The sequence below is a fragment of the Rhinolophus ferrumequinum genome, chromosome 11, assembly GCF_004115265.2.
Source record: "Rhinolophus ferrumequinum isolate MPI-CBG mRhiFer1 chromosome 11, mRhiFer1_v1.p, whole genome shotgun sequence".
NCBI lineage: Eukaryota > Metazoa > Chordata > Mammalia > Chiroptera > Rhinolophidae > Rhinolophus > Rhinolophus ferrumequinum.
In genome coordinates, this window is record NC_046294.1 from 48,121,031 (window position 1) to 48,137,362 (window position 16,332).

At 52.5% G+C, this 16,332-nt stretch overlaps 1 protein-coding gene across 5 annotated transcripts in view; it reads right to left on the reverse strand.

The window, feature by feature from the left end:
* Positions 1-16,332, reverse strand: part of ARAP1 (ArfGAP with RhoGAP domain, ankyrin repeat and PH domain 1) — a 60,531-nt gene that overhangs the window by 26,181 nt on the left and 18,018 nt on the right. For 3 of the 5 annotated variants that reach the window (XM_033119997.1, XM_033119996.1, XM_033119998.1), the window contains exons 3-5: positions 12,784-13,321; positions 1,514-1,644; positions 310-374 (exon numbers count right to left, since the gene is read on the reverse strand). In XM_033119997.1, the coding sequence (XP_032975888.1) occupies positions 310-374; positions 1,514-1,644; positions 12,784-13,321 (734 nt within the window). Of the gene's footprint in view, positions 1-309; positions 375-1,513; positions 1,645-8,426; positions 8,759-8,908; positions 8,994-12,783; positions 13,322-16,332 lie in introns of those variants that run through there. The other 2 variants (XM_033120000.1, XM_033119999.1) reach the window with 2 other exon arrangements.

Here is a 16,332-nt window from a genome sequence, read left to right on the forward strand (position 1 = left end):
AACAGATACTCCAAGACAGCTGTGCTCAAAATACCACGAGAGAGACGGCCACACACAGCCATCGAGAGGCAGCTGAAGACTGCAGGTGGAGCCCCCAGAACCCCCACATTCCTGGCCCAGCACTGGGACTTGGGACCCTGTGTCTGACCCCTGACCTATGCATGGCAAGACAATGAAGGGGGAAGGAAACGCGCCTGGAATGGCTGCCCATTCTCTGTCTGGTGGTCGCCAGGCTCTGAAAGGCAGCTGGGCAGCAAGCCCTCCACACTGACGGCAGACAGCCTCAGCCCTGACTTCCGCCTGACCCACCTTGGTCATCACGCCGGCGGGGGCCCCCAGCCCCTCCTCTGGGGCCTCATCGTAATCAGCGTCATCTGCGGGGACAGAGGGGTGACGCACGGCTCCTGGGCATCTGGGCCTGGCTTTACAACGGCCACCCCAAGCCCAAGAGAGGCCCCCCCAAACCCCACGTTGGCCTGGCTTCCAAAAAAAGGCACAGGGGACAGGAAGTGTTATTAATACTCTCTGGGCCACATACTACGGCACCAGGGGGTGCCTGGCCACCACAACCAGACCTGAAGAGGTGGCAAGTTCGGGGGGCAGGGGCAGGGGCTGTCTAAAAAAAGCAACGTGAATCAAGAAAAATACAAGCTTGGACAAGTAAGTTCGGGAACTTGTTGCAACGATGTTGGTAACCTTTTTTTGCTATCAGAGGGATTATTCATTATGAATTTGTACCAACTGGACAGACAGTTAACCAAGTTTACTATCTGGAGGTGCTGAAAAGGCTGCGTGAAAACGTTAGATGACCTGAACTTTTCATTAACAATTTCTGGCTCTTGCATCACGACAATGCACCAGCTCACAGGGCACCGTCTGTGAGGGAGTTTTTAGCCAGGAAACAAATAACTGTATTGGAACACCCTCCTTACTCATCTGATCTGGCCCCCAATGACTTCTTTCTTTAACCAAAGATAAAGGAAATATTAAAAGGTAGACATTTTGATGACATTCAGGACATCAAGGGTAATACAACGACAGCTCTGATGGCCATTCCAGAAAAAGTTCCAAAATTGCTTTGAAGGGTGGACTAGGTGCTGGCGTCGGTGCCTAGCTTCCCAAGGGGAGTGCTTCGAAGGTGACCATAGTGATATTCAGCAATGAGGTAGGTAGCACTTTTTCTAGGATGAGTTCACGAACTTAATAGTCTGACCTTGCAGACAATCCCAGGGGCAGTAAACTATCCATGACCATGGAAAATACTCCCAGATTTTAAACCATGGACAACTCAGAAAGTTTGCCACGTGCCCACACCTAATCTGTAGGTCAGATATGTGGGTAGTGTCTCCATTTTGAGGATCGAGAGAATGATGCTCGCCCATCCAGGGCCACACAGGAGGTCAGTGGCAGGGCCCAACAGACAGGGGAAGGGGAACGTGCATTCCTGCAGACTCCTCAAGGGCCAGATCCCAGGCTACCCACCCAGCGCCCCAGGCCTTGCTATGGCACTCACCAAACTCCAGGAACAGGCGAAGAGGCTTTCGGGGGATCTCTGGGGGGTAGGGAGACAGGGGCTCCTCAGGCTCTGGCTGAGGAGAGGTTGATAGTGGTGGTGACAGTAACTCCTCCTCTTTGGAGGGAAGGCTGTGAACAGACAAGAAGTTGGGCAGCAAGCGGTTAGCTCAGTGTCACTGAGTCACTGGTCAAGTGTCACTATGCGACAGAGCCAGGACTCAAACCCACTGGGCCCCCAGCTCACCTGAGCTTCAGCAAAACTCATTCATTCCACAAACTGACAGGAGCCCTCCTCCACACAAACTTCCTTCCCTTACTCCCGTCCCAAACCGTGCCAGCTCCCAAAAGCCTAAAGCAAGCAGGCACCTTCTTTGGTTGCATTTGCTGTGACATAGTGATCTGTCTGTCCCCAGAGCTCTAGCTTTTAGCCACATGTCCCACTAGGTCTCCACTCTAGAAGAGGGACGAAGACCAGAATATGGTGTGGGTGGTTTGCATTCTAGCTTGGGTGGTTAGGGAAGGCTGGAGGAGGTGAGGCTTGAGCTGAGCTTTTATGAATAAGAAGGTGCTTGTTGGCGAATGGATGGGGAAAAAATGAAATGGGCATCACAGCCAAGGACACAGATCAGAGCGTCAGAAACCAGGTCCTGAAGCCTTGAGTCGTGGCTCTCTGGCTCAAGACCACCTTCTCTCTTGTCCCAAATATGGACATTCACCATTCCCATGGTGCCCTCAGATCTCTCAAACGCACCTCATCCCACCACACTCCTCTTGCACACCAGCTCTTCACCTCTGCTGTCACTCCCCCAGAACCATTCCCTGCCTCTCCACGGCCAGGTCTGGGGCCTTCTGATCTCCCACAGCCACGTGTTTTGGTCTGTCTGTCTCAGCACAGATCACACTGTTCCCTGCAGGCTGAAAAGTCACCCAAAGGGCTTTGGCACCCGAGACGTGGATTTGAACCTTGCCTCAGTCTTAGCTCCTGTGTGTCCTGGAGTAAGCACCTAGCCTCTCTGAGCCTCGGTTTCCTCTTCTGTAGAGTGGGTATTCTATCCCTGACCTGTTATGCTGGTCAGGGGACTAACCAAGACAAGGCGTGTCATGTGCCAGCACACAGGATGCACAGGGACCACCAGCTGGAACGAGGTACCAGCTGGAGACCTGGAGGCCTGGTACCACATGTAGTCTCTGCCAGTGTCCAGCAGGGGCCAAGGAGGAATACTAGAGTGGGTGGGTCATTTTTCGCAATGCTTTTTTCAGCCTGGTCTATTGCCCAATTTCTTGGCAGTGACTGGTAGTGCGTGCCTACCGCAAAAGCGAGGAAGGGCTGGGGCATGATCGTGATGCCAGGCCTTTGCTTCTGCGGTTGCCTCCTCCAGGAGTTCTCTTTTCCCTGGTCTCTGACTGGTGTATCTGCCTGGGGTACACTGACTTTTCCTTTAATTCCAAGCTCAAGCCACCCTTCTCTAAAAGTCTTTCCTGATCCCTCCTTCGTGCTGCCCCAGTCCCTTCCCATGTTCCTTTCTGTCACGAACTTTAGACAAATTATCTCATATAAAAATGTTTAAGTACCTCCCTCCTTTGTGCCAGGTATTGTGCCAGCATCTAAGCTAGGACCTGACCCCTGCCTCTACAGTCTACATGCTTCTTAGACACGTGGCTACTTCCATGTCACCTGTACTCCAACTGTCTCTTCTCCATGTGTGGGCAAGAATGAACGAAACTCTTTCCTTTTCTGTGTGCGAATCGGACCTTCAGCTAGCTTCCGCACTCAGTTCCCCTAGAAATCTGCTAAAGGCGGTACGTCAGCCATGTTTCTTCCTAGGCAACACTTCCTTTAACAAAAGTGGCCTGAATAGGAAACTGCATGTGGACTGGGAGAAACTGTGTAAGTGGTCTCTCGACCTCGTGGAGAAGCCAGAGCTTTGGGCTTCCCTCAGAGTGGTGGCTTGTAGCTGGGCACATCCCATGCAGGGACCTGAAACCACACCTGTGGGGTTTTTAGAAGACATATTGGCCCCTTCGGACAACAATTTCTAAGCCAAGGTAGCTCTCACACCTTTCTGCTGCGAGTCTCAGTCCCCCGAGCTGTCCCCTGGAGGGCCACATAGAATGGATCTTGGACAGGTATGTAGACAGTGGCATTGACCGTTACAAGGACCCCACATCAGAGCACACCTGCCACGGCCCCAGTGGCTTGTTCTCCCCCTATGTACTTCTCAGGGAATCCGATGCCAAGTGGGCATATTTAGCTGGACCCAAGAAGACCCCCTGGTGGGCACTGCACCAGGCTGTCCCCCTCACTTGATCTTTAGGACAGGGCAGCACTGGACTTGACTCTCTATCCCCACAGCCCCAGTACAGGGCCCGGTTGAGCTGGCAACAAGAACATGTTGAATAGGTGCTCGGTGGATCGGCAGACAGACGGATAGACGAGTGGATGGGTAGATGGATGGATGGACGGACATGGGTGGGTGGATGGGTAGGTGGATAGGGCGGCCATGAGGGTTGGGTAGAAAGCAAATGAAAGGATGAATGATGAGCAGGACACTGAGTGAGTGCCCACGGGCCCAAGGGCATGGCCTGGGGTACTGACCCCCAACTGGTCAGATTGCAATGTCCTTGGAGACCTCTTGACAGACAAAACAATCTATCACACACAGGCTCCCAAACAACAAGAAAGGGCCCCTGAGGGCCCGGCCTGATCAGCTGAGAGCATAACTCTAAACTAGTGGGCCAGGACCAGTGAGACGGGCCCAGGGGAGGTGGGCACAGGCTCCGCCCCTCCCAGCCAAGAGGGCTGAGTGGGCCTGGCTCCCTGAGTGCCAGCACCGAGGGAAAGGTGGTGGTAGAAACATCCTCGGAGCCCAGCAGCCCCTGTCCTCCCACTGCTGGCCCCCAGTCCTCCCTCCTCACCGTCCTGATCATCTGTGAGGGGTCTGCCCACCTGAGGCCTCCCTATCATGTGGCTCCCTGAGGCAAGTGCCACACTACCTTGTTCACTGCGGAGCGCCTAGCACTCAGCGAGGATTAGTAAATAAATGAAGACCTGGATTAATTAATTCTTATTAATTATACGTGTGTATGTATTCCCAGCTGTCTCCTAAGTGCTTTACATGGAGTCATTCATTTACTCACCACAACGGCTCTAAAACGTATGGCCCACTGTTCTCACTTTACAGATGAAGAAACTGAGGCAGAAACATGAAGTAACTTGCCTTTCACTCCACAGGTGGGATACGCACCCGGGTCATCTAATACCACAGCCTGCAAACTCAACCACCAGGAGCAAATGAGGGCACAGCCTGGATCCGAAGGCTTCTCTGAGGCCAGCGTCCTCACACCCCACCGCTACTCAGGATCTGGGCAGCTCTGGAGCTGACGTTGGGTCTCAGAAGGTATGAGATCACCGCTCTGACAGCCACTGTGGTCATGGCAAGAAGGGAGAGTGGAACAAATGCAAAGGGCTCCTCTCCCAGCAGAGCCTTCGCAGGGAAAGAACTATGTGCCAGGAAGATGGGGGTAAGGAGGCTCCTCATGGACCTCCAGTCCTCATTTAGCCACCTCCTCCAGGAAGCCTCCTGGCTGACCCCTGCCTGCCTCCACAGGGGACCAAGACTTGCTGAGTCAAGGCTGAGTCCAGGAAAGGAGAAGTGGCATCAGGAAGGCATACATGTGGGAAAACCCCAGGGGAAGGGACAGAGACCACACAGTGCCTTCACCCCAGCTGGAGTTCTGCCTACTCAGTGCCTGCACCCCTCAGAGCAGTCCCAGCTCTAATCTGCAGCTGAGGATGTTTCCCATTGAGCTCTGACCCACAGAGCAGAAGATCAGTGCCAACCCTGAGCTTGTGCCTTTGCTCAAAGCTTCCTCCTCACCATCACTGCCCTGCCACCTCGGCCCATGCAAAGCCCATCTGTACCTCAAAACATAGATCAGTGGGCCTGGCCTCTAGGCAGCCTCCAAGATGCCCACACAGAGCTGTTCTCCCCCTGCCCCCATCCCTGGCTCCCCTGCTCCTCCAGCCGCTTTCTCCTCTATCCAAGTGACACATGGACCCATCCACTCTCCCCACTATGCCCATAGCCAGACCAGACACTCCTGGCGAGGGCAGGGGCTGATCCACCCCAGCCTGGGCCCTCAGCTAAGGTTTGTCTTACTAGATTAGGGCAAATACACAGCCAACCTTATACCTAGGGGCTGGGGGACATGTGAGGGTCCCAAACCAGAATGGGGAAGAGGAGGGGGATCAGATAATTAATGTATAAACTGGAACATTTCTGAGAGTGAAGAGGCACCAGTAATAACAGTGGCAGACGAAGAGGTGTAAATGGCCTGTCCCAGGCAAAATGAGACATGTGGTTACTCTAGTTAAGACAGACTTGGAGCCAGGCGGCCCTGAGCTGGAATTCCAGCTCGACCACTCATCGGTGTGTGACCTCACAAAGCAGGTCACTTCATCTTTGAGCCTCAGTTCCCTCTCTGATGTGCATCCAAGCTTGCTGATCATTCAGTAAGGAGAGCCCCTCCCACATGTCATCAGCACAACCTTCTCTTCTTGCCCCAGCTGTGGCTGACGGAGGCGCAGACCCTAAGGCTGGGACAGAGACAGGGACCTGCGCCTTAGCCTCCTCCTCCAGAGTGGCCCTTGATTCTCCGTTCATATCTCTGACCACATCAATCTCTGGCAAAGGGAACTAGGCCTCACCGTAATGGCAGGCAGGCCCCAGAGTGGGACCGTCTTACCATCTCGGGCTGGCCTTGAACCCGTCCCTGACTCACATGCCAGCCGTCCTGCACTGAACTGCATTCCATAAATGCATACTCCAGGCCTTTGCATACGCTGTTTCTTCCACCTGGAACACCCTCCCCTGTGCAGATACCGCCTACTCCTCCTTCAAGAGATCCAGACTACACATCCTCCACCTCCACTTTGTGTCTCCCCTCAGGCCCCAAGCTGGGCTGGGGTCTCCCCTTGGGGTCCCTCCAGCCTCCACACTTCTGACGACTCAGTATAGTTTTGTCCATCAATGTTTGTTTCACTGAACTGACAGAGGACCAAGGACCCAGGCCTACACCCTGTTCTGGAGTCAGGGCCTCCCCTCTAAAGTGTCACACAGGCCTTGGAGGGACCCAGGCCAATCCCAGCTCCTGGACTCTCACCAGGAGGGCCGAGAGGTAGGGTCAGGCCCAGTGATCTGGACACAGCTGTTCTCCACCCCGACCTCCCCTTGCCACAAGCAAGCCTTCCCAGCGGCCTACTTCCTCATTCGTGCCCTGGCTATGCAAGCCCAAGCCCTCGGCTATGCTGCTTCCTCCACAGCTGCCACTGTCCTTCCTTCTCCATCATGAGACCCAAAGGTCAGCCCCTCCAGCCCGATTCTATTCTGTTTATTTCTGCCCAGGCCACAGCATAGAAAACCCTTCCCGGCACTTGACTTGCTTAGATGTGATACCCACAGCATGCCTCTCAGCTTTTGCACACGCTGTGAGCCCCCTCAGGCCAATCCCTGCCCGTGTCATGGCATCACCCAACACAGAGGGGGCTTCGGTGAGTGTGCTGAATGACTGAATGATCACCACCCCGCTCACATCCTGGTCACTGGAGGTCAGCAGCTCCTCTCCCACTCCACAGAGCAGTGCCTCATTGACCCGGCATCCACCTTCACAATTAAGGCTTCACGCAGCTCTCACCATTTCTCCCTGGAACTAGAGCTATCACTTGCTAAGTACTCACTATGTGCCAAGCACTCTGCTGGGGGCCTTTTTCCATTTCATCCCCACAGTGACCTGGACTGTCAACTCCACTCTGCTCAGGACACGCCTCCTCCTCCAGGAAGCCCACCCAATTGCTCCCTCCTCTAAGCTCACACAGCCTTTTGGGCCCTTCATGGGACATCTACCACCAGGCTTACAGTGAACTTCCTCACAGGCCAGCCCTGCTGTCATGGGCAGGAGGAGGCAGAGGCCTGGCACCTCCATGCGCTTTCCAGGCCTGGTCCTGTGCTGGCTTCAGAGGGTAACGGGGGAGGAAATTCAGACCTCAGGGAGCTCACCACTCTACTGACCCTCTCCCCCAATCTTGACTTCCCAACCCAGGGCTGGCCTGGCAGGAGGAGAAGGTGCAGGTGTCTGCTGGGCCCTATGGAAAGATGAGCTAAGGACCAGGGCAGGATCGGGTACACAGCCAGGACTTTGTTAGAGGCATCTCTGTGTCCCCAGTCACCCAAGCGTAGGCTTGTTGAGTTCATTAGAGATCCATGGCAATTTTGGGGAAGGGAGGCCAGCCCAGCCCCCAAGAACATAGGCACCCACCAAACTACCAGTCCTGGGAGGAAGGGGGGGAACCAGGCCAACCAAGTGCCAGCCCTCAGCAGGTCTGACCTATAACCCTGGACGTGGGGGGAGGGCAAGAGAGTTCGGGTAGGAGCTGTCCAGAGCCACAGCACCCTTGAAATTGACCTTGAAAGAAGCCCACCTAAGCCTCCTGAGAGAATCCTCAGTGGCATGTGGGGATCCAGAACTGAGATTAGCACCAGGGGCCTGGAGGGCAGAGATCATCCAGAGGAGTCTGTGCGGCCCAGCAAACAGGCACCATGGGCTTCCAGTGGACCCAGGCGAGAGGCTTACGGGGAAATGGAAACTGGAAAACCCAAGGCGGGGGAGGGAAGAGAAGGAGAAAAGGAAAGGGCAGGAGAAAAACAGAAAATGTGGAGAAAGTGAAAGAAGAGAGGAAATTCTGAGAGCAAAAAAGGAATGGGGAGGAGAACACCATAGAAAATGCGGCCCAGAGGTGACAAACAGGAATTCCTGCCTTCCCAGGCCCTCAGCAGGAGCCTCCTCCCCCACCCCCACCATAAGGCGCCTGCCAACAGCCCAGCCCAAGGCTGCCCCTTGCACCCCTTGCTCACCCTCAGATGCCTGCCAGGTCCCGAGCCTGAGGACTCCCAGCGTGTGCTCAAGTGTGCTGTGTGCCTTCCCCGGCAGCCCGTGTTCAACCTGGGCTGGTCTCGCAGACAGCCTGGCTCCTATTCCCTGGGTGTGTGAGTCCAGGGGTGGCTCTGGGCGCCTGTGATTTGTGTCTCTGAGTGTGTGTGATCCCTGGTCTGAGTGTGTGTTTCTGTGTATAACTGTGGATCTGTCCAGTAGTAACGAGTTAGTGAGTGAGTCTATGTGTGTTGTCTGCTTCCAGCTCTGGGTTTCCTGCTCTCCCCCACCCCCTGCAGCCCTGGCCAACACACACTTCCTGAAAACACTGACTGAGAAACAGAAAAGTCACCCAGAATCCCATGGGGCACACTTTCTCCCCGCCCCCAAGCCACCACCCCCTCCACCACCACCACCCCAGCTGGAATGTGAAAAGCCACCCCAGTACCATGTAGCAGGGACTTACAAAGTGGACGCCCAGGAAAGCCCTGGCCCTGGCCAGGAAAGAGGAAGTCCAAGAAGCGTAGAAAAAGGCTCTTTGAAGGGAGCAAGTTCTGCCCTGGCAACAAGTGATCAGCCTTCAGGAAGACCAAGGATTGGCTGGGCTGCAGGGCAGTCAGGGGCACAGGTAGGAGGCCTTGCAATGTGACTCCAGCTGGCAGCTGCCTCCTCTTGGCAAATACTCCACCTTACTGTGGTATCTCCAGGCATCCATGTATCAGAGGAGGAAACTGAGGCCCAGATCTCCAGGAGAGGCTCTGTGGAGTGACCCTGGAACGCTGGGTCAGAAATGACCCCTCTGCCACTCTGAAGGAAGCAGGCTCAGAGGGTTCACACCTACGAGACTTGGATGGGTAGACTGGGCCCCAGGCCAGAAGCAGGGTCTGAACATCAGCTTCCCTCTGCTGGGCTATGTGACCCTGAGCAAATTTCTCAGCATCTCTGAACTTGCCAGCCAAGTTCCCTATCACAGGCTTCAATAAGGGTGGGGGTGCAGACCCTCTGGAGGTGAAGTGGAGTCCTCCCAGGCCAGACAGAATGGTGAGCCTGGTTCTGAGAGTCATAACGTAGCTGGGGCAGGGAGGAAGGGACCCCATTCTGCTGGTTTTTTGCCTGTCTCCACTGAAGGCCTCTCCCTTTCCAAGATATCTGGGGTGGCAGGCTGGGTGTTGGGAAGGATTCTGGGGTGGTGAGCTCAGGTCCCTTTAACCCTATTGTTCAGTGTCCAGTGGGCACTGAGGGTACTCACTGCTGCTGAGTCAGCACGGGCAGCACATGTGCTCAGTACCTGCAGTACAGAAGCTCACGCAGGCTTCGTCTATTCACTCACACATCAGATACTTTCTCAGTGCCGACTGGGTACCTGGCACTGTCCCAGATGGTGGGGATTCAGCAGTAAAGAAAATCAACAAGGCTCTCGGCCCTAATGGAGCTGACATTCCAGTGGACATTTCTTGGCATCACTTGCACACACATGTACAGACACTGGCTCACACCTGACAATACAGAAATACCACACACACTAATTCACCTCCCACAGCATGCACACTCGAAAATGGATTCGTACTGTTGGGAGTCCCCACCACACCAGCATACCTGGACATACATATGTGCACAGGGCCCTGGTGAACTCGCACACACACCACAGCAAGCCACCACTGAAATGGCATAAATCCCCACACACGTTTACATGGTAGGATCACACATCGCCTCCCTTAGAACCTGTGCAGATGTGTAAATAGACACGACTACCCCAACAGCTTGCACAAACATGCACTCCTACAGATGCACACACACAAATTGGCCAGGCATGCCCTCACATGAAGTTACTACCTCAATAATACACACATGCACACACAACAGATAATCCCAAATTCCAAAAGGAAGCCTGGTGATGGGCTAGAGTCATGCAGAAATGCTCACTCGGCCACCACATGATCTGGTGTAAGAGGTCCTAAGATCGAGAGAATGAGATCCCTGTCACCAGAGGATGCAAGCAAGAACAGGAAGGCCATGTCAGGAAATGGGGACTCCTGCAACGGGGGCAGTAGCAGGCCAGGTTGAGCAGTCTCCCATCGAGCACCATAGAGCCTGGGGGTCATAGGGAGGGGCTATGAGGGGATGGGATAGCCAGTCAGGCTCCAACCTGGCCCCCACCCTGCCCAGCCTTCACCTGGTACACATACAGGCACATGAGGCTCCATCTGCTGTGAGTTTTTCTACTACTGGGCTTTACAGACTTTGTAGGCCCTGGAAGCCCAGGGCACTAGGACTCTGGGTGCCCACAATTCCAAAGGGCAAAAGCCCCAGGACACAGGAGACCAGGGTTGGTGGCTTGCCTACCACCACATTCTGCCCTAAGAAATAGTCCCAAGTTGAGGGAATAACTGTCTACACATTATCTCCGAGTGGAATGAATTTTGGGTCCTCTAGCTACAAGGGACCAGCTTCCTAACCATGGGAGCTTGGACTCTCCCAGAGGTTGGTTAAGTGGCTCAGTTTAGACAGAGGCTCTGAGAGTGGGGGCTGGTACCCTGGGGCATGGATAGGAACTTTGTTCTACCCAGCAAGTCTCCTGAACTCATTGTCAGTACCAGAAGGGCCATGAAGGGTCAAGAACGGTACCTGATGGGGAAACAGGCCCAGAGGGGCAGCTTCTAATTGGAGTCACACAGCTAGCTGGGCCTGCCTCAGGTGTCTTGCCTCCGAAGCAGGAATCCAGACCCAATGCCCCACTGGGGGTTTTGCTTCCTCAGCCCTTGTGAGCTCCCTATGAACAGGGCCCTACCTCGTGCCCTTGTTTACCTATTCCCAGTCGAGAGAAAGAGAGAGAGAGAGAGAGAGAGAGAGAGAGAGAGAGAGAGAGAGAGAGAGAAGCACTCCATCCTGAAGATGGAGTTAAAGGAAATAGAAATTACTCGTGCATTCAGGAGAATGACCACTAGAGGGCACAATGCACCAGGAAACGCCAATCTAGGCTGCAAGTCAGGCTCCTGGGCCACCCCAGTACTGTCCCTAGCTGTGTGAATCCAGGAAAGGCACAAACCCTTTTTGTGCTTCCATCAATCAGACCTCAAAACACCACAGCCCTGGCTTGCTTCGAGGCCCCTTACTTAACGCCCCTCTTTGGGTGGGGAAAACATCCCAGACCCTCCCACAGGGGCACCCTGAGCATGTATTTGGCATGGATCCAGCCAGTGGTCTCCTCCATTCTCTGAGCCTCAGTTTCTCTGCTTGAAAATGGGGCACAAACCCCCCAGGCTTGCTGCAGGGATCAAATGAGATGTAGGCAAAGCACCCAGCACAGGGCTCAACAATAATAGGGGCCAGAAGACCTGTCTGCACGCCCCTCTCTCCTACAAGGCGGCTTCCCAGATTAGGCTGACTAGGTCCAAATGCTGCAGTATATCTCCACTACACCCCTGAACACATATCCAGCCCAAGCTGGGGATGGTCACCCTAGCAAGGGGAGGAAGGTAGGGCACATGGAAAAGTTAAAATGGAACACCCACAGAAGTAGGAGGAAACTCAAGAAAACAAGGAGTGCCAGAAGCCAGGAGGGCAGCAAACAGTTCTGAGAAAGAAGGCGGGCAAGTGGGTGAGGCCAGCGTAAAAGGGGAAGACGGAGCTCCAGCACCAGAGCTTGGGTGGTCCCCGCTCCCCCATGGCAAGCTCCTCATCCGAGGCTCCCCATTCCCTCCACATGCGACCTCCTGACTCCAGATCGTACAGCACTGTCCTACAGTATCTCGTACCTAACAGGCCCAACCTGAACTCGACTTCCTCCCACGCACTCTGTACCTGTGTCCCCAGATCAGTAATGGCACCATTGTCTACCCAGGACAGAAACCTGGGTGCCGCTGTGGCTTCCCATTCCCTCTCCACTCACTAGGTCCCCCAAGTCCCGTTCTAGAAACAACACATCGCCCCAGTCTGCTTACTTCTCCAACACAGCCTGAGTAGGGGGTCTCTCACCGGACCCTATGCCCTCTCACTGGTCTCCTAGACTCCTTCCCCATCGACCTCACCAGCAGCCAGAGTCATCCTTCTAACACTCAGCTTTCATCAGATCATCTGCTTGAAATCCTCCTGGCTGCTCCCCTGGCTTTCACAGGATATCCCAGCAGCACCATCCACAAGCTCACCCTCCCTCACCCAATAGTTCAGCCACATTGTCTGCCCACAGTGACCCAGAAGGTGCTTCCCACCTCCGAGCTTTGCACATGCTGCTCCCTCCACTGAAGTGCCTTTCTTACTCCAGTGCCAAAGGCCACCAACTCCCCCTCCACGCTCTAGGATCCTCTGCCCATGTCCCTCCCACCCTGGACAGCATCCACGCACCTCACCAGCAGACGGGGGGGCCCAGTGCGAGGGGGCACGGGTGGAACACTTAGCTCTGTCAAATGCCGCTTAGCAGGCAGTGGGGGCAGCACAGGGTCTGGGGCAGCCGTGGACTGGGGGGAGAAGCAGACAGGTGGAGCGCAGCTCCTCCGGGGCGGGATGGGTGGGGCAGTGGGCAGCCCCTCATCCTCTCCAGCTGTGGGCAGTGGCTCCGGTGGAGTGGTAGACGCAGGTGGTGAGCGGAAGACGTGACGCTTCATGGGCACAGGCCTTGGGGTGGGGCGGGGCATGGGGGCCGGGGGTGCATGGGCACGGAGCAGTCCAGCCAGGATGCGGCGGCGGTGGCCAGGGAGTAGCACGCCCATGTCCACCAGGCGGGCATCGCTGAGGCCTTGGCACTCTGTGGCCCGCACCAGTCCGTGCTGCTCAAAGAGTCCAGTGTACTGCTCCAGGTGCAGAGCCTGCAGCCACTCGGCCACCGACAGTGCTGCATCCCCAGCCTCTGCCATGGTTCCTGCCAGCAGGGCTCTGTCCAGACCTGGAATAACAGATGGGCATGGATCAGAGGCATGGATGCCCAGGCATAGTTCCCCGATCAACATCCTTCTGTGGCTCTCCCATGCCACGTGTCAAGTTCTGTCCTTAAGCTTTCTCCCTTGTGCCCCATGTGCTAGGCAAGGCCAGGTATTGCCAGGTCTCTGAACACACAGGCTTTTCCCTCTGCCTGAAACCAGCCACCCCCACCCCCTACCCTACCCCTGTGGCCACCTAGCATCCAGCTCACGTTACCTCTAAGAGACCCTCCAGGACCTCCAGAGTTGGTACCACCACTCACCCCATCCACAGCCTCGGCCACGGCTGCAAGGCTGGCCAATGATTATGTCTGGCATACACTCTACTGCCCTCTTTAAGACCCAGGCAAGGGCCCAATTCCTTCTGAGGCACCAGTTCCCAGCTGAGGGCCAGGCCCAGGGGCTTAGTAAGTATGGGTGGAGTTGAAGGCTACCACTGTTAGTGTCCCAGCAGGCCCAGTCTACGGGCTGAGCCTCACCCCATCTCCAGGCCCCTGGAGGAAATGGAATGCTCCAGGAGGGGAGTCAACCCAGCATCACACAGCCTCTGGGGTTCGGGTCCTGTGAGTGAGTAACCCCTCCCACTATCAAGGGGGAAAAGGAGTAATGTATAGGAAAGGCCATTCATTCATTTGTTTGTTCGAAATAGCCTTGCATTGGCCAATGGGGCCTCAGGTCCCATCCCTGCACTCAAGAGCTCCTGGCCTGGCAAAAGTCTAGAAACAGATGACGCAAAGAAAAGGTGATTAACAGATCAAAAGGGAAAAGTCATCTGATCATCTCCACAGATACTAAAGAGGCATATGATAGAACTCAATATCCAGTGTACTTAAACAAATAAAAATCTTACTAAAATAAAAATAGACTGATCCTTCCTTAAGCCAAAAACTTGTTTAATAGAAAAACTTCCATTAAAGTCAGGAATGAGACAAGGATGTCCATTTCACTATTATTACTATGATTATGATTATTATTATTTATTATTCACATTGCCCTGAAACTTCTAAAGAACAAAAACAAATAAGAGGAATAAAAATTGGGAAAGGAGATAAACGATCTATTATTAATAGTTACCAATAACATGAACTTTGAATTGGAAAATCCAAGAAGCTCAACTGAGAAACTATTACAAACAGTAAAAGAATTTAGTAAGATAGTTGGGTTCAAAATTTATAAAACAGAAATCAATACTTATAAGCAATAACCAGGTAGAAACCAAGATGAAAGACCCCATTTAAAATCACAAAATATAAAACACCAAGAATAAACTTAATAAGAAATACGCAAGCCCTACACGAAGAAAATTTTGGAGTGTTACAGAGAGGCAAAAAGAAGGCCTGGACAAATGGAAAGACACAGTACGCTCTTGGATAGAAGAAAGCATAAAGATAATAATTCTCTCTAATTTATAAATATGCACAATCCTATTAAATACAAACACAGAATATTTTTTTTCAGCTCTACATGTTGATTTGAAAGTTCATGTGGAAAAATAAATAAGCAGGAAGCTCCAGGAAAATTCTGGAAGCAGGGGGTGAGAGAAAGGAAGGGTAAAGAGTGAGAATCAGTCTCACCACATATTAAAACATATAAAGCCATGGTAACTAAAACAGTACAGCTGGCCCTCCGTATTTTGATCCACAGTTACGAGTCCACAAATACAGAGGGCAAACTGTATGTATTGATGTATACCATTTTAAATAAGAGACTTGAGCAGCCACAGATATTGGTACCTGCGGGGGGTTCTGGAACTCATCCCTCATGGTTACCAAGGGATGACTAACATGCTTCCAGCACTTGAACAGACAGATCAATGAAACAAAACAGAAAATTCAAACATAGACCCAAACACATATAAGAATTTTGTGTAAACAAAAGGAACTTAAACTAGATGGATTATTAAGTTGTTGGGACACCTGGGGAGTAGTCTAGAAACAAACTAGGTTGGACCTTTACCTCAGAGCTTACAACAGGATAAATAACAGATGGATCAAAGAGTTCATTATAAAAAAAAAAATAGCACCACAAAAGGATTTTTAAAATCATCTCAGAAAGCGAAAGTCTTTTGGAAATGATACAGACCTAGAAGGATAAAGAAAGAACTGAAATATTCAACTATATAAAAATCAAACGTTCCTGCATGAGAAAAAACACCATAAGCAAAAGACAAGCGCTAAATGACAAACTAGGAGACATCTGCCACTCATCCCCAACACAGCGCTAATGTTCCTAAAGACTGAAAAGGACCTAAAAATCAGAAATAGATCAATAACCCAACAGAAAAATGGGCAAAGGAAATGAAGAGATAAATCCACAGAAAGAAAATAGAAATGGTTCTTAAACACCCAAAAAGGGAACTAAACCTCCCCACACTAAGTGGTGACAGGGTGAGGCACTCCCCGCCCCAGCAGGTGAGACAGCCTTCAGGAAGGGCAAGGCCACAAAAGCTAGGAAACCCCCAAGTGCTTCTGCCCTTTGATCCAGCCACCCTTAGACACTTAGCCTGCAGTCTTACTGGCACGTATCCAAAATGACATATCTATAGACAGTTATGGTTATAGAGCTGTGTATAATAACAAAAGATTGGAAACAACCAAAACATCCATAAACCTGAGAATGGTTATAGTGTAGTTATATGGAATACCCAGCAGCTGTACAAAATGAGGAAACTCATTACATATTGATATGAGACCTCCAAGATACGTTGTTAAGGGACTAAAGAAAGGTGCGGAACCGTATATATATCATTCTGCCTTTAATGTGAAAAAAACAAAGGGAGAGGCTAGATCAGTATGAGTACTGGTAAATGCATAAAGTATCTCTGAAAAGACACATAGACGACAAGGTGACGCTGGTGGCCTCTGAGGAGGAAAAATTAGAGCTGGTCATGTATGCGGGGTTCCATATGTATGTACTAAATTTGTTTATTTTCTCTTGCTAAAAAAAAAAGAAAGAAAGAAAGAAAAAGAAAAATGAG